We start from the raw sequence: 14,345 nt of genomic DNA, 5'->3' as shown, positions 1-14,345 counted from the left end.
GAATGTATTGTTTTCGTCTGTAAATCAATACCTCTTTCAAATGTTACATTACAGTCCAGATACTGATAATGTAACACTTACTCTTGCTCTAGTCTTGCTTTGCTCCTGTAGCTATACCTCTCCTCCTGTAAAGTGGATACGCCTCCTTCTGTGGCTCTGCTCCTGTAAAGGCTATACCTTGCAATTTCTGCAGTGATATTTGGAACCACATTTCTGTAATATTTCAGAAAATGTAAACATTGTTGTTTGTAACTTATCTTCTTTTTATATTATTACCTTATAAGCCTAAAGCAGTTTCCTCAAATTCACATCATCTGACAATTTGTATTGCAAAGTTAAAACACCATTTCCATTCTCAAAGGGCATTGTCAGTAAAAATATTAGTGTCAGAGAAATATTGGTACTGTCACACTCTTATTTATCACTATAGGTAACAACAATTCTCTATGTTATAAACTAATGATAGCACTTTCATACAAAATTTTTATGACTGATAAAATGTTTAGAAAATTTTATTTTCTCTGTAATTTCCCATAGTTTGGATCTTATTATGCTATCAAAAGCCTTCTCTATGTAATAAATTCTATATATGTTTCATTATTAAATCCTCTTTACTTTTCTGTTATTTGTTTATACTAAAAACTTCATCAATGTGAGTGAATGAACTATACACTTTATTTAGTTTATTATAATATTGAAGCATACATATTACGCCCAACACCTAAAAGGCTGATTCCTGTGCAGTTCAGACAGTGCCTGCAATCCCCCTTTTTTAAACACAGAAATTACTTTTGCTCTCCTCCATTTTTCTGGTACAGTTCATTTGCGCCAACAAAATTTAAAGATAAGCAGCAATCAAAACTGGATCAAATAAAAATTCTGCCATGCTTCAAAACTTTACTATTTATAATGGATGTGCAATAAAAAATAATGGGTTTTAATGTGTTATAATATCTTTAAGATAAAGTTGTGAAGTGTTGATTTAAAATTAGAATTGAAGAGCAAAAAGGACAGTTTTAGTTGTGAATATGGCCATAGATTGATTCTCTTTATCTTTCTACTTGACAGCACCACTAGTAAAGATAGTAACTCCTGAACAGAAAGTCTTCTCTGTTTTGCAGCTTGGTAAATCTGAATTTGTAGTTACAGTTCACCGTACATTCTATAGAAAGTTTAATTATGATACTCCAAGTGACATTAATATTTGTCAATGGTATAATCAGTTTGAAACAACCAGATATCTGTTTAAAAGGGAGAGTATGGCATGAACAAGCATGTCTGTTTGGGAGTCTTTCCACTGTAGTCCTGAAAAGTCTATTAGGAAGGCCAGCCATAATTAGCAGTGACGAGTGATGAGTGTGAAATATTTTAAGGAAACACCTACATGTATGTCCATATTATTTACAGCTATTTCAGGCTTTGAAGCCTATCTACTGTGCTGTGTGTATCCACATCGCAGCATAAAGTGATGACTTTCGTGATTGCATTGTGTTTAGTAATGAGTCAACATTTCATCTTAGTGAGAAAGGCAGCACACATATTGTCCATATCTAGGGGTCAGATAATCCCTACTCTTATAATATGAAGGGACTCCTAAAAATGTAATGTTTTATGTGCAATATCCCACAGCAAGTTTACAGACTGTTCTTTTTTTTTAAGCAAGCATAACAGGATATTCTGAGTATTCGACTCTTCAATTGAAAGATGCACCGGATACTTTTATTTGGCAATATGATGGTACACATCCTCACTGACATTACTCTGTATGGGATTGATTGAATGATGTTTTCCGCAACCACTAGATTGGTTGGCATGGACCTGACGACAGAACTTGTTTTTGGTGATCTCCAAAGTCACTCGATCTGAACCTATGTGATTTTCTCCTTCTGAGTTTTATAAAGGATCTTGTGCATGTGTCTCTGTTACTGATCTACTCAATTTGAATACAGGATTAAAGCAATTGTCACTTCCATTACTCCGGACATGCTAGTTGGTATGGAAAATATTCTCCTTTGGTTGGATGTGTGTCGTATAACGAAAGGTATATTGAATACTTGTAGGGAAAATTGTTAGAATTATTCTTTCACTTTATTTGTAATTCATTACTGTAATTCAAAGTTAAAAGATATTAAATAGCTTTAAGACCCTATTATCCCCTTTTGTACATTCTGTATTATCCAGACTGGTAGTTTTAAAGACCTGTCACTTCATGAGAAATATCATCCTGAATATAGCTTTTATAGTCAATTTTGTAGAATACTCTTCAAAATACTAAAATTCTTTTTAATATTTTGTTAAAATGCCTCAATTGTAATAGCATTACAATCTCACTCTATTTTGTTCTGCATTCAAAGTTTTCATTAACTTGTAAGCCAGGATTTGGCAACAGTGGTCTTTCAAAATATAAAAGTATTTCTAACAGAAGTATTCAGAGATAGCTGCTGTAATTGCTTCTGAAGGTTTATTACTGCTTCCTAAATGCCGTTGTATATTTCAATTCTTCATTATTTAATTTAATCATTTCAAATTTTTTTTTTGTAAATGCATGACTAAATCTACTTGCATAACAACTTATAATCTATTATGAGTAAAAATGAAAAAAGCCACAATGTTCTCATTAATGTGAAATAGTGAAGTTTGCTTGTAATATTATTGTAATGTTACCGTAGAAGTGGTACCTAATTCCACAAATATTTTATTTATTGTATACTCATTCATTTATTCATTTTTTAAAATATTTTTTTGTTATATGACAAAATATAATCTTTTTCTTTATAAAAAAGTAGCAGTATTGTTACTCTTCAAATTTATTTTGGTAATGGAGCAATTTAGTTTGAACTTACTGAAACAAAATAAACTTTGTTAACTTTATTAATTATAATTTTATTCATTTGTAAACCTATAGAATAAATAAATAAAATTTGTTTAGCCACAGTCACAAAAACTTAAGAAAGTTCTTTGCAATAAAAGTGATCAAAAGTGCATCCAGAGAACTTATATTTTAAGGATTTCTGAAATCTGTATAAATGAAAGTACTATAATAAATAATGGAAATAAAAGTACTGGAAATATAGATAATGTGTTTGTGTTTTGCAGTTATGATGAAGCCATTGATCAAGTTACAAAATACCAGAGAGTACTTCTGTCAGATGTCACACTAGTTGAACTTGGTATGGCTGAATCATTACCACAGCAGTCTTTGTCACTCAATATATTCAAGGTATTGATGTGATATTTATAACTTAGTTTGGTGTATAGAGTAAATAGGTAAATAGAGTGAATAGGTAAATAAAAATATAAATTATGTTACTTCAATTTTTAAAATCCCAGCATTCTAAGCTTATTATGTATTTTTTAACTGTTTCTGTTATTAGAATTTGTAGTTATACAACTATTATAATATTATTTATATAAACTAACTACTATGAAACTACTTATAGCTTTTGGATGATTTGTTTGACAGGGAAGAAGTTCAAAGAATTCTGGACTACATTACTGTCTACGATTGAACTACACAGTGAATGGCACTCCTGGTTATTATCACATGTTCCGCTCAACAAATTTGAGGTTCTTTAATAATGTCGCTGTTGTGATTAGAAATGAGGATGAAATGATAGGTTAGAAAGTTTGTTTTATGGTACAGTTATATTTAATTATTTTATCAGTTTTTATTGTAATTTTTTTGGTTAAACTTACTTAAAATAGTTGAATCTGATCTTTATTTACTCCTTGTTAGGTTACTTCAATTCAATAATTAACATGCTTCTGAAGTTTAGCATGACTTTGGATTAGAACGCCTCATTTAGCTGTCCTGCATGTTATCCTCATCGAGTAGACTATTTGAAGTATCCATATATTTGAAAAATATGTTTCTCTAATCTAAGAGATAATGAATAATCTGGTTGTGACTTCCTCATCAGAAATCTAAGTTAAGCTCATTTAAAAAATTATCTAATTCATCAAATAATGCTATTACTGATAAAATTGTTTTTTTTTATGCTTCACATATTTTGAAATCATCTTTTCTTAAGAAAACTATACATAAAAGTTGAAAGATCGGGTTTGAAAAATGTTAATTTTTTTCTTTGTATTACTTTAGGGGCTTTACTTTGCTCCCACCCAAGGAACTGTAAACCAAGCAGTATACACAAAATTATTAACATTAAAAGTTCTGAAACCCCTTACCAGAATTTATTTTTTCAATTCATGTGCATAATTATCATTTCTTCTTTGAAATTAAATCTCATATGAAAAATTTGAATCACTTTGGATGCTGAGCTGATATTATGTCTTTTCTATAACATTACAGAAAAGAAGTACACTATATCCACTTAAGTAAGACAGACTTATTGTTTTAATTTTAAAGATATAATATATTTAAATGTTTTCCATTACAGTATAAATTTTAATAAAATATTTTATATGTGGGTAATTTATTACTAATCACAATCATCATAATCACCTAATTTTTGTGATATTGTCATACTGAAATTTATAATTTGTACAAAAAGAGTTAAAAGGTACAGAAAGTTGAAATTGTTTTGGTTTTTTTTAAAAATAGCATTACTAACATCTGTGAATATTTGTATCTTATTTTTTTGTGAAAAAACTGACTTTCATCTCCAAATTGAGTAAAATTTGAGAAATAAATAGTTACTTATTTGAATGCATCTTGACAAGCTTGAATAAAAACTCAACAAAAAAAATCACAATTTAATTTTTTTAATTTATATTTTACTGTTATAAACTATTTGTGTAAAATAAAGACACCATGTTATTATTTGGTAATTAACAATAAAAAAATATTATAATAAGAAAACATTTATTTTTTACTATATGATAATTGAGATCTATTTGAAAAATTACAAGTATTTTAATAGAGGAGTATATTTATTATTTCAAGCTTTAAACATTAAAAGTACCTGAACACTAAGCAACATAACAAATTTTTAAATGGAATAATAATAATAATCGATTACCAAGATCATTAGCCCTTGCCAATTCCTAAAGCAGCAACTACAAATAAAAGATAACACATAAATAAAAGTATAAAATAACAAAAATTATACACACATATAATTACTTAGTCGTTGAAAAAAGCTCACATAACCGAATGGGATGTAAAAGATCCCATTCAGTAAAAACAAGAAATAAACAAAAGAAAAGGAATATCTAACTATCCTCTCCGGAAGTAGAAATTATTCCAAAGACATGCCTCTAAAATTAAATTTAAATACAGTAGCGGCTGCATAAAGAAAAAACAGCAGGTCTCTAATAGCACATTCTTCGTTTCTCAAAATTTTCTTTATTCCTCCTTCTATTTTAAATTGACGACGCAGATCCCCATGTACGATGCAATCTTCCAATAAATGTTTGCCTCTCAACGGTTGCTGACACTCCTCACAAACCGGTTGATTGCTGCCAGTCAATACATAATTCGACATTAGTTTCGTATGTCCTATTCTCATCCTTGTTATTACAACCTGCTCTCTCCTCGTGATCGTAGATGGAGTGGTCCACTTGAAAGGAGAGTCTTTCATGGCGTTAAGTTTCATTGTTAACCCTTTCTAAACTCTGTGCCATTCACGTCTGACACAAACATATACGTGAGACTTAACATCGCCAGGTCTGACAGGAATTTCCTTGGGCTCAGGTGCATCCGCAGCCACTTGAGCTGCTTCATCCAGCCTCATTTCTAGAAATACCGGAGTGTCCTGGGACCACAACAGTGTGCTCTGTTGCCCCTTCTTGCTTAGCACCCGGAGCAGTGTAAGTATCACTTTCACCAAGGGGTCCATTGAGCATGCATCCTGCAGTGCTTGAATACCCACTCACTGAGTCGTTGCAGATCAAAAAGGATGGTACATGATGGTGCTTACAATACCTCAGACTTACAACTCCACACTCTAAACAGATGCAACAGCCGGCAAGGACAACGAATGACTAACGCCCGCACAATGGAAGGAACTGACAACCCCATACGCCTTCTTAGAGCCATCCTTGTATAAAACTAGCTCCTGGTCATGTTCGCTCACAAGCTCCTGAAAACGATGTATTATTTCCTGAGAATTACATGCTAAATCCATTCAAAAAAAGGCTGATAGAAGCAGCCATGGTGATGATTCACCATTGATTCAACAACTCTTGGAAACACAATGTCTCATACTTGTCCATCAATTCTCGAGCTCTAATTCTGGCCAGCCTGGTATAGGTCTGACACCGGTTGTAAGCTTCTTGGAAAGGATGTCATATGAACGCTGGTCCGTTTACATGGTGTGGTGATGATGTGACATTGACTGCATAGTGCAGTAACAGGATGTCTCTTGGAAAACGTAGAGGAGACAATCCTGATTCACATATAAGACTGTCGACAGGATTGGTGCAAAATGCTCCAGTCACATACTGAATTTTAGAGCTTTTAGACATCTCTTTCGAGCATAGGAATAAACAACACAGCCATAAACAGTTCTTGATTATATCAATGAAGTATACAAATATAGAAGAACTTCTTGATCCAATCCCCAAATGATATTCGACATACATTTGATTATGTTTAATGTTCGTTTGCATTTAGCTGCTAATTGACATACATGAGGATGCCTTGTAAGACCTTTATCAAAGATTAGCCCCAAAAACTTGACTTCTTTATATGGAACTTCAACACCCTTTATTGTAAGTCGTGGACTAGAGTGTACTCCTCTAAAGCGACAGAAATGTGTGGCATGTGACTTTTCGGTTGAGAACCTGAAGCCAAATCTTTCAGCCGTATCAAAAATATCATTGATTGCTCATTGTAAGTTGTACCGGACCATTGCAGTTTTCCTGCCGGCATAGAAGATTGGCAGATCGTTCACATACATACATTTACCAATTTCCACTGGTATTGCTTGTAGAACCCTATTGACAGCAATTGTAAACAGGGTACCACTAAGGGGTGATTCCTGCGGAATTCCATTTTGTAACTGCCTACTTGTCGAATAAGTGTTGCCAACGCGTACTTTTATAGTTCACTGAGATAAATAGCTGGCGATAATCATGGGGAGATTTCCACGTAGTCCTCATTCATACATTTGTTTTAAAATTCCATACCTCCACATCATATCAAATGCTTTTTCAAGGTCGAAAAATACGCCTACGAAGTGCTTCTTGTTAATAAAAGCATTCTGTATAGTGTTCTCAAGAATTATCATATTATCAGTCGTAGAATGACGCTTTCTATATCCAGTTTGATATGGTAAAGAAGTCACTTCCTATTCTAATAACCATACTAAACGAGCATTTTTCATTTTATCTAAGAGTTTGCTGATACACGATGTTAGAGATATTGGTCTGTAACTCTTAATGTCTAAAAAGATCTTTTCCTTGTTTCAAAAGTAGTACGATCACTGCTTCTTTACACAATTGTGGATATGAGGCCAAGGTCCATATTCTATTAAATAAGTGTAATGTCCATGCTTTATTATTGTCGTTAAGATTTCTGACGAATGCATGTGGAATATCATCATATCCAAGTGAAGTATCACTGGAGTTTCGTAGAATATGATTAAATTCAACAAATGAAAATGGTACGTTATAAAAAACTTCATTTTCCGTTACAAAGTTTAGTATTGCTTGCTCTCTTGAGATGCAAATGAAATTGATGTGATAATTTTCATGGCTACTAACAGTTTCAAACTGATTGGCCAACAATTCACCTATAGCTTGTTGTTCAATTATGACGACATTGACTTGTTTAAGCGCATTTAATAAACAGCTATCGACCAGCCAGCTATAGCTTCAACCTTCTTCCATACTTGCGTAGCAGGTGTTTTGCTATCGATGGAGGATACATATGTCTCCCAGGATGCTTTTTTCACAGATAATATAGTGCGTCAGGCATAGGCACAATGGTTTTTAAAAGATATTAAATTCTCTGTGGTAGGACATTTCTTAAATAAATTGAATGCTTTCTTTTTCAAACTAATTTTTATATTTATTTTGACGCTCCACCACGGTACATTGGGTTTCATCAACTTGGGTCAGTTTGTGACCCAACAGAACTGCAGTCACTCTCCTCACCTGAGACTAACATAGTCTCAGGGTTAGGCAGAGTTATGCCTTGTGTAAAACAGGCATTTGCTGGTTTCGGCAATCCGGTCGAAGATGCATAAACTATCAGCGGCACCGTCACACCTTGTGTCGTTTCCGTTCTCTAAATTGACTACAACAGAGGTATTGCTCTTCTGTGCCCTCTGTCCTTTTGGTGTTTGATCCCCGTATGGGAGATCTAGAGGTTCCAGAGGACATTTGATTTTTTATTAACTCTATATTCCTGTATTTTCAGCTTTGGACTGCTTCTTATTACATTTAGTCTCCTCAGTAATCGCTTGTATTTGCGACATTGATGGTTTATTTGATTTGGCGATGACGTTTGACTGCTGACTACTAGTCAACAACACTGGTTTAACTGTAGCAAATTTCCTTTCTACACTTTTTTCTGAAACTGTAGTTAGAACTAGTGTCAATTGCTTTATTAAGCTTTCAATTACTTGGCAAAGTTGTATTTGTGCTAGGAGCAGCTGATTGCGCAAAGGATGTTTTTTCCAGTACATGTGCATTAATTATTTTCTTTCCTTCAAGGTAACTAAGTTTTCTGAGACCTTTAGTCTCTTGCATCGCGATTTGTTTCTTGAAAGCAGGACAATTTTTAGGTCTTGCTGTATGTTGTCCTCCACAATTCACACAAAGGGATTTCCGTACACGGTTCACCTTCATGGATTTCTTGGCCATGTGCACAAATCTCCTCATGATTGCATATGTCGGAGATATGACCAAAACACTGGCATTTGAAACATCTCATCAGCAGTGGGATATAAGCATACACATCCAACTGATGGATTCCAGCTCTGATTTTTTCAGGCAACAATGGCTTATTAAAAATAAGGACATGAGAAGAAAAGGATAACACTTCTCCATCCCTTCTCATGTTCAATCCCCTACATGCGATGCCATTTCACTAACAATCTCCTCTTCACTACAATTAAGTAAGTCACGACAGACTACTACTCCTTTGGAATAATTGAGTGTACCGGGAGCTTCGACAGTAAGATCAATGTTCGCCAATTGTTTTATTTCTTATAATTTCGCTGATTGTATGTCGTTCAGCACTTCAATGAAGAATCCAGCTTGTGTCTTTATAGCTTCCTTAACTGGTCCACCAGCTTTCGTCACGAATTCCTTAGCTATGACGAAGGGACTAATGTTTGAAAAACCGGTTTCCTTTCAATCATTTCTTTTAATAACAAGATATTTTGCTCGAGGAGTTACTTTTGATTGAATTAGCGGCACATGTCATAAATCTATACTTTTCTTCTTCGACAATGATGTCGAAGGAGGAGAAACTTCAGAACAAGGGTGTTTGCCCTCAAGCTTGTCCGAATTACCGAACAAGGATTTAAAGTTTTAGATTCCATAAAAATGTTTTAGAAAATATTGTCTCCCTAGCTCCCCACCCACCGGAGCCACACATTTGGGAAGCCCAACTGGATGCCAGGGCTACCAGGAGATATAGATCCCAATCCACCCCAAACAGGAAACTAGTCCTGTCAAGGTATCTCGAGCTCTCACTTGTTTACCCGTCCCCTCCACAAGTGGAAGGTTTAGTCATCAACGAGCCGATTGACCGGCAATGGTTAGAAAACTGGCCTCCTCTTTAGCCAAAGCACTGTGTTGCTACATCTAACCGTGATTTTCCACACCAACAGCGAGGTTTCACTCAAGCACTAGGATCCCCATTTCCAGCGACACAGGTCACCGCGCACAGCAAACTTGCAGGAGAGTTCAGTCTCAAGATGAAAAACAGCCATGATCTATACTCACTCCCATGACCATATCATCCAGAATGGACTTTGACCATAGCTCTGTTAGACGGCTTGGAGTTTTGTATACGTCTTAGACAAGTACAAAGACATTGCCCCCCCCTTCCTGGACGTGGATCACAGATGTTACTGATCTGGATATGGAGATGAATTTACCTCAGGGATTATTACTATTATTATTATTATTATCATCATTATTATTATTATTATTTTTTCTGAATAAATTGCATTGTCATTAACTTTTACTTATTTTACAGTAGAGCATTTTCATGAGAGATTTGCATATAAGAAAAATAGATTTTTTTTAAGTTTAGATGTAGAAAGCAAAGTAAATCACATAAAAAAAGTTGAAATTCTAGAAAAATGTGAAAAGAAATTAAAGAAAGGCTAGTGTAAAAATTATTAATCTATTAAAATCGATTAAAAATTTTTTTATCTGTTGCTTTTTCTTTTTTTCATTTCCACACTACACTTTTTTACACTTTGCTTTCACAGAGATCCCTGCTTCTCCTGAACAATTTTTTTGTTTAATTATTACAATAAATTAATGAAAAAATTATTAAATTTAAAAATTGTACTGATTGTGTTTTCTATCTCTGATAATGAGATAAAATGTACTATAAGAGTTTACCTTATGTACTATAAGAGTTATTTTCATTACCTACTGGTAATGAAAATATTATTGATACTGTGTAAGTTTTTAAGAATTTAAATTAAATTTATTATTTTCCTAAGCTTGTCATCATCATGTTCAAACTATACAAACCAGTCATCATTTTCATTAATTATGATCATGATAATTTGTTTAGGGAAATAATAGGTTGAATTGTAACTTTTCAAAATTCATAATTTACATCTAAATATGGTACTGAAATCTTATTGTTTTTTATTATTTTCCAATATGTAACAAAAGCAGAAAAATTTGCTTCAGCAATTGAGAAAATAAACATCTCTCTCTGCACTTTGAATAATATAATGTCTTTAAATTTGACGTGTTCTCTGTGAAAATACTCAACATAATCACAGTGAAAAAGCAGAAATCCTTTTTAAAGGTTAATTTTAGTAAATTAATATTCTCTACTACCAGGTTGCAATTTTTTAAACTATTTATTAACTTGAAAATATTTCTAAGCAAAAATACAAAAAAGTGGCAATAACCCATCCCTCTCTGAAAAAGAAAACCTCAAAAATCCTGAAAGCACTGGTTAAATGATAAAACAGGGAATAGTTCACAAGTTAGATTTGGTTAGCGAGTATAAGAAAAATTGTTCAAATTCAAATTCAGATTGTATAAAAACAATGTGCTAAAACCAGAAATGAAGTGCAGTAAAAAAAAAGAGTCTGAATTAACTAAAAAAACAAAATTGTGTGAAAACATGACAGTTAATTTCAGTTCTTTTTCCTTTATTGGCTATAGTTCTATTGCTATTGCAGCAGTATAGCAGTAAAGTATAGCAATCAGCCAAAATCTTGAGTATTAGGGTTATGGCAGATATTGACATTTCAACAGCCCCTTAGTGCAGGTGGTTGTAGAAAATTGAACTTTGCTACAATGAAAGTACTTAATAAGGTAATTCAAATTTCAAAATTTTTAGACAGTCAGATTTAGGGGAGGAGGGATAGATATACAACATTATTTCTAAACAGTTTTTGCCTGATATCAGTACATAACAAGACAACAAAAACATGAAAACATATACATAAAGTACACTAATATATACACATAATACAGTATTATGTGCATTAATAATATCTTTGAAAACATTACTAAAACTTGCAATAAAGAAATATTTAAACCACATACAAACCTAATAACCACATAATAAAATATTTAAAGAATAAAAATAGTAATAATAAAAAAATCTGTGTGAAATTAAAATCAAATGTAATAGTTGTGACGGTATTAGTATAAAAAAACAAATAAATTGTTTAAAACTAGAGTTCTTATAACATTATAGAAATTACAAAAATAAGAAATTAGGTTTATCTAATATAGCAGACCATCTAATAATCAATAAGCATTCTTTTCTGATATTGGCTCAAATTTGGAAATGTTAGAAAATATTAAAGATGACAAAAACTTCAATATATTAGAAAAATATTACTACAAATATAAATACAAAGAGAATTTCGATTTGAGAAATCATCAGGCAGTATTTGAGGGAGATATTATAAAAACAGCAACAGATAGCTGCACTCATATAATAAATTAATATGTAGTTTTCCTTTTAATATTACAGTACTGTAACTAACATTACTTCATGTGAATGGTTTATTTTAGTATCATAATATATTGTGAATTTTTTAATATCTTTATTTAATGTGCATTTATTAAATGAATTCAAATATGACAGGATATGTGAACCTGCAAAAGTAAGTACTATCATGATAAATTAAGGAATGATATGTCTTATCTCAATATTCTGTACTAGATAGTTTATATTAATAGAATTTAAAAAAAAAAATATATATATATCTCTGCTTTATATATATCCCGACAAGGGGCATCACATACCCATATTTTTTTTATAATTAAGTATAATTTTTTTTTTAGCTTTGCAGAATACATTGCACCAAATTAAGCCAATTTTTGAAGTAAATAATCACTCCAGTAAATACACTATAAGACCAAAAAACAAGGGAACTAAATTGTTGGACCCATATTTAAAATATCAATTTTGTGAATTTTAATTTTCAAGGTTGAAATTACAACTTGACGTAGGTGACAGGAACTTTTTAAAAAAGGGGGTCCCATGGGTCCCTGGCACTCAAATTTAAAAACTTTTTGAATTTTTTATTTTTTCTGATACTTAATTTGTTTCACAAGTTGTGGCTGTAATTAAAAATTTTATGAGGTAGTTATCAATCAAGGGGAGGTCAAATGGGATCCGTAGTTTTTTTTTCAAGTATATCCTAAAAATACTCTTCTCAAAAATACTTTTAACACTATTTTCAGAAATATTGTAATTAGTTTACAGTAATTATGATAAAAGTAATTGCTGTATAACTTAATAATTACCGTAATTAGTTTAAGAAATCAGTATTGCTATTTTTGTAACAAATAAACTTCATGTTATAATTACTTTTGTTATATTATCTGATTTTATTATATCACTAAACAAGATAAATAATTATTTGTTATCTAGAATCATTAAGGGCAATAAGTGAGACTTTTGAAGTAGCACTGCAAATAGCAAATATGACAGAAGTTAAAGTTGTACATAAAGATATTTTGGAAAGAAGGACCTCTCGCACCCTTCTTAGTGATGAATTATCTAATACTGGAGGTAAATTAGATACTACACTGCAGAACCGCATGACTAGGAATGTGTCTGAAAGTCAGCTTCATGCTTTAAAAAATGTTGGTTAGTAGCATTATGTAAATATTAAGTTGCACTTAGTGCTGTTTATACTTATGACTAAAATTAAACTTCTTTTTGTTTTTTAAAACATGGAAAACAATAATTGATATAAACTACAAATATAAAATAGTGCTTCTATATTTTTTCTGATGTTAATTGCAATTAATTTATAATTACAATACTTAGATTAATATTAATAATAATGCTATTCTCCATCCTTACAAGCCGACGATTCCTTTAACATATGAAACTTTTCAGGCGCTCTGGAATTTGAAGGGTGAGAAGTAGGTAAATTCCTACTTTATCAGAGCTATTTTTAATAAACTGCTTTCCGTAGATCACCTAAATACATTCAGCTAAGTATATTAGTTGCAGTTTCATTACATATTCTCTGTATTTATTAGAGACTAATAACTGAATCAACTGATGCCACTTATAAAAAAAAATTATGATCTTTTATAATAAATTATAGGATATAATAAACTGCTGACATCCATGGTATTAGTAGTTTCTTTGTCTTTCATCAGGGACGGTACCGAGTCAAATTTGGATTTGTCTTGGGATTCTGACTCAAATTCATTTTTTACCATAAAAGAGTAAAACTGACTAAATTGAGTATTAGCCTGAAGTTATTTCTATTTTTTTAGAAATATAAAATTGTAAGAGATGCAATTTATTGCTTGGCCAAAGCCCATACTTTTCTGTTACTTTCCCAGAATATATTAGGTTTCACGAGGAACAGTAAGCTTGGCTATATCCAACAGAAACCTCAGTCTGTAGTTTGATTTGGTGATCTCCTCGGAAAAATATAGTCATTGGGCAGTTGTTCAGATAAAAAATGTGTTACCACCTCACCAGTATAAAGGCAGCTGCCCTGTCAACTTCTAGAAGATGCCAGCATGATGCCACACATGGAACTAGGGTAGCACTAGACCCTATTCCCTTGGTGTTCATCCAAGGAATAAAGGATAAGGAAAGAGAAAGGAAGAGAACGTAAACTGTCAGCCCATAGAGAATAAAAAATAATTAGGTTGTATAAGTGAATATTGAAAGGCCAAGAGCTGTAATAAATATTTTTATGAAATAGATTTTTAACACTGTAACTGGTTAGATACAAAAACCATGA

At 32.1% G+C, this 14,345-nt stretch overlaps 1 protein-coding gene across 3 annotated transcripts in view; it reads left to right on the top strand.

Moving 5' to 3' along the window:
• The window catches only part of sp3 (phosphatidylinositide phosphatase spermathreecae), a 133,894-nt gene that overhangs the window by 101,589 nt on the left and 17,960 nt on the right, over nucleotides 1–14,345 (top strand). For all 3 annotated transcript variants that reach the window (XM_075372918.1, XM_075372925.1, XM_075372934.1), the window contains 3 exons: nucleotides 3,097–3,220; nucleotides 3,464–3,617; nucleotides 13,004–13,222. In XM_075372918.1, the coding sequence (XP_075229033.1) occupies nucleotides 3,097–3,220; nucleotides 3,464–3,617; nucleotides 13,004–13,222 (497 nt within the window). The remainder of the gene's footprint in view (nucleotides 1–3,096; nucleotides 3,221–3,463; nucleotides 3,618–13,003; nucleotides 13,223–14,345) is intronic.

This window comes from Lycorma delicatula, chromosome 1, assembly GCF_047948215.1.
Source record: "Lycorma delicatula isolate Av1 chromosome 1, ASM4794821v1, whole genome shotgun sequence".
NCBI classification, from domain to species: domain Eukaryota; kingdom Metazoa; phylum Arthropoda; class Insecta; order Hemiptera; family Fulgoridae; genus Lycorma; species Lycorma delicatula.
Note: the sequence above shows the minus strand (reverse complement) of the source record. Positions and strands in the feature narration are given on the sequence as shown.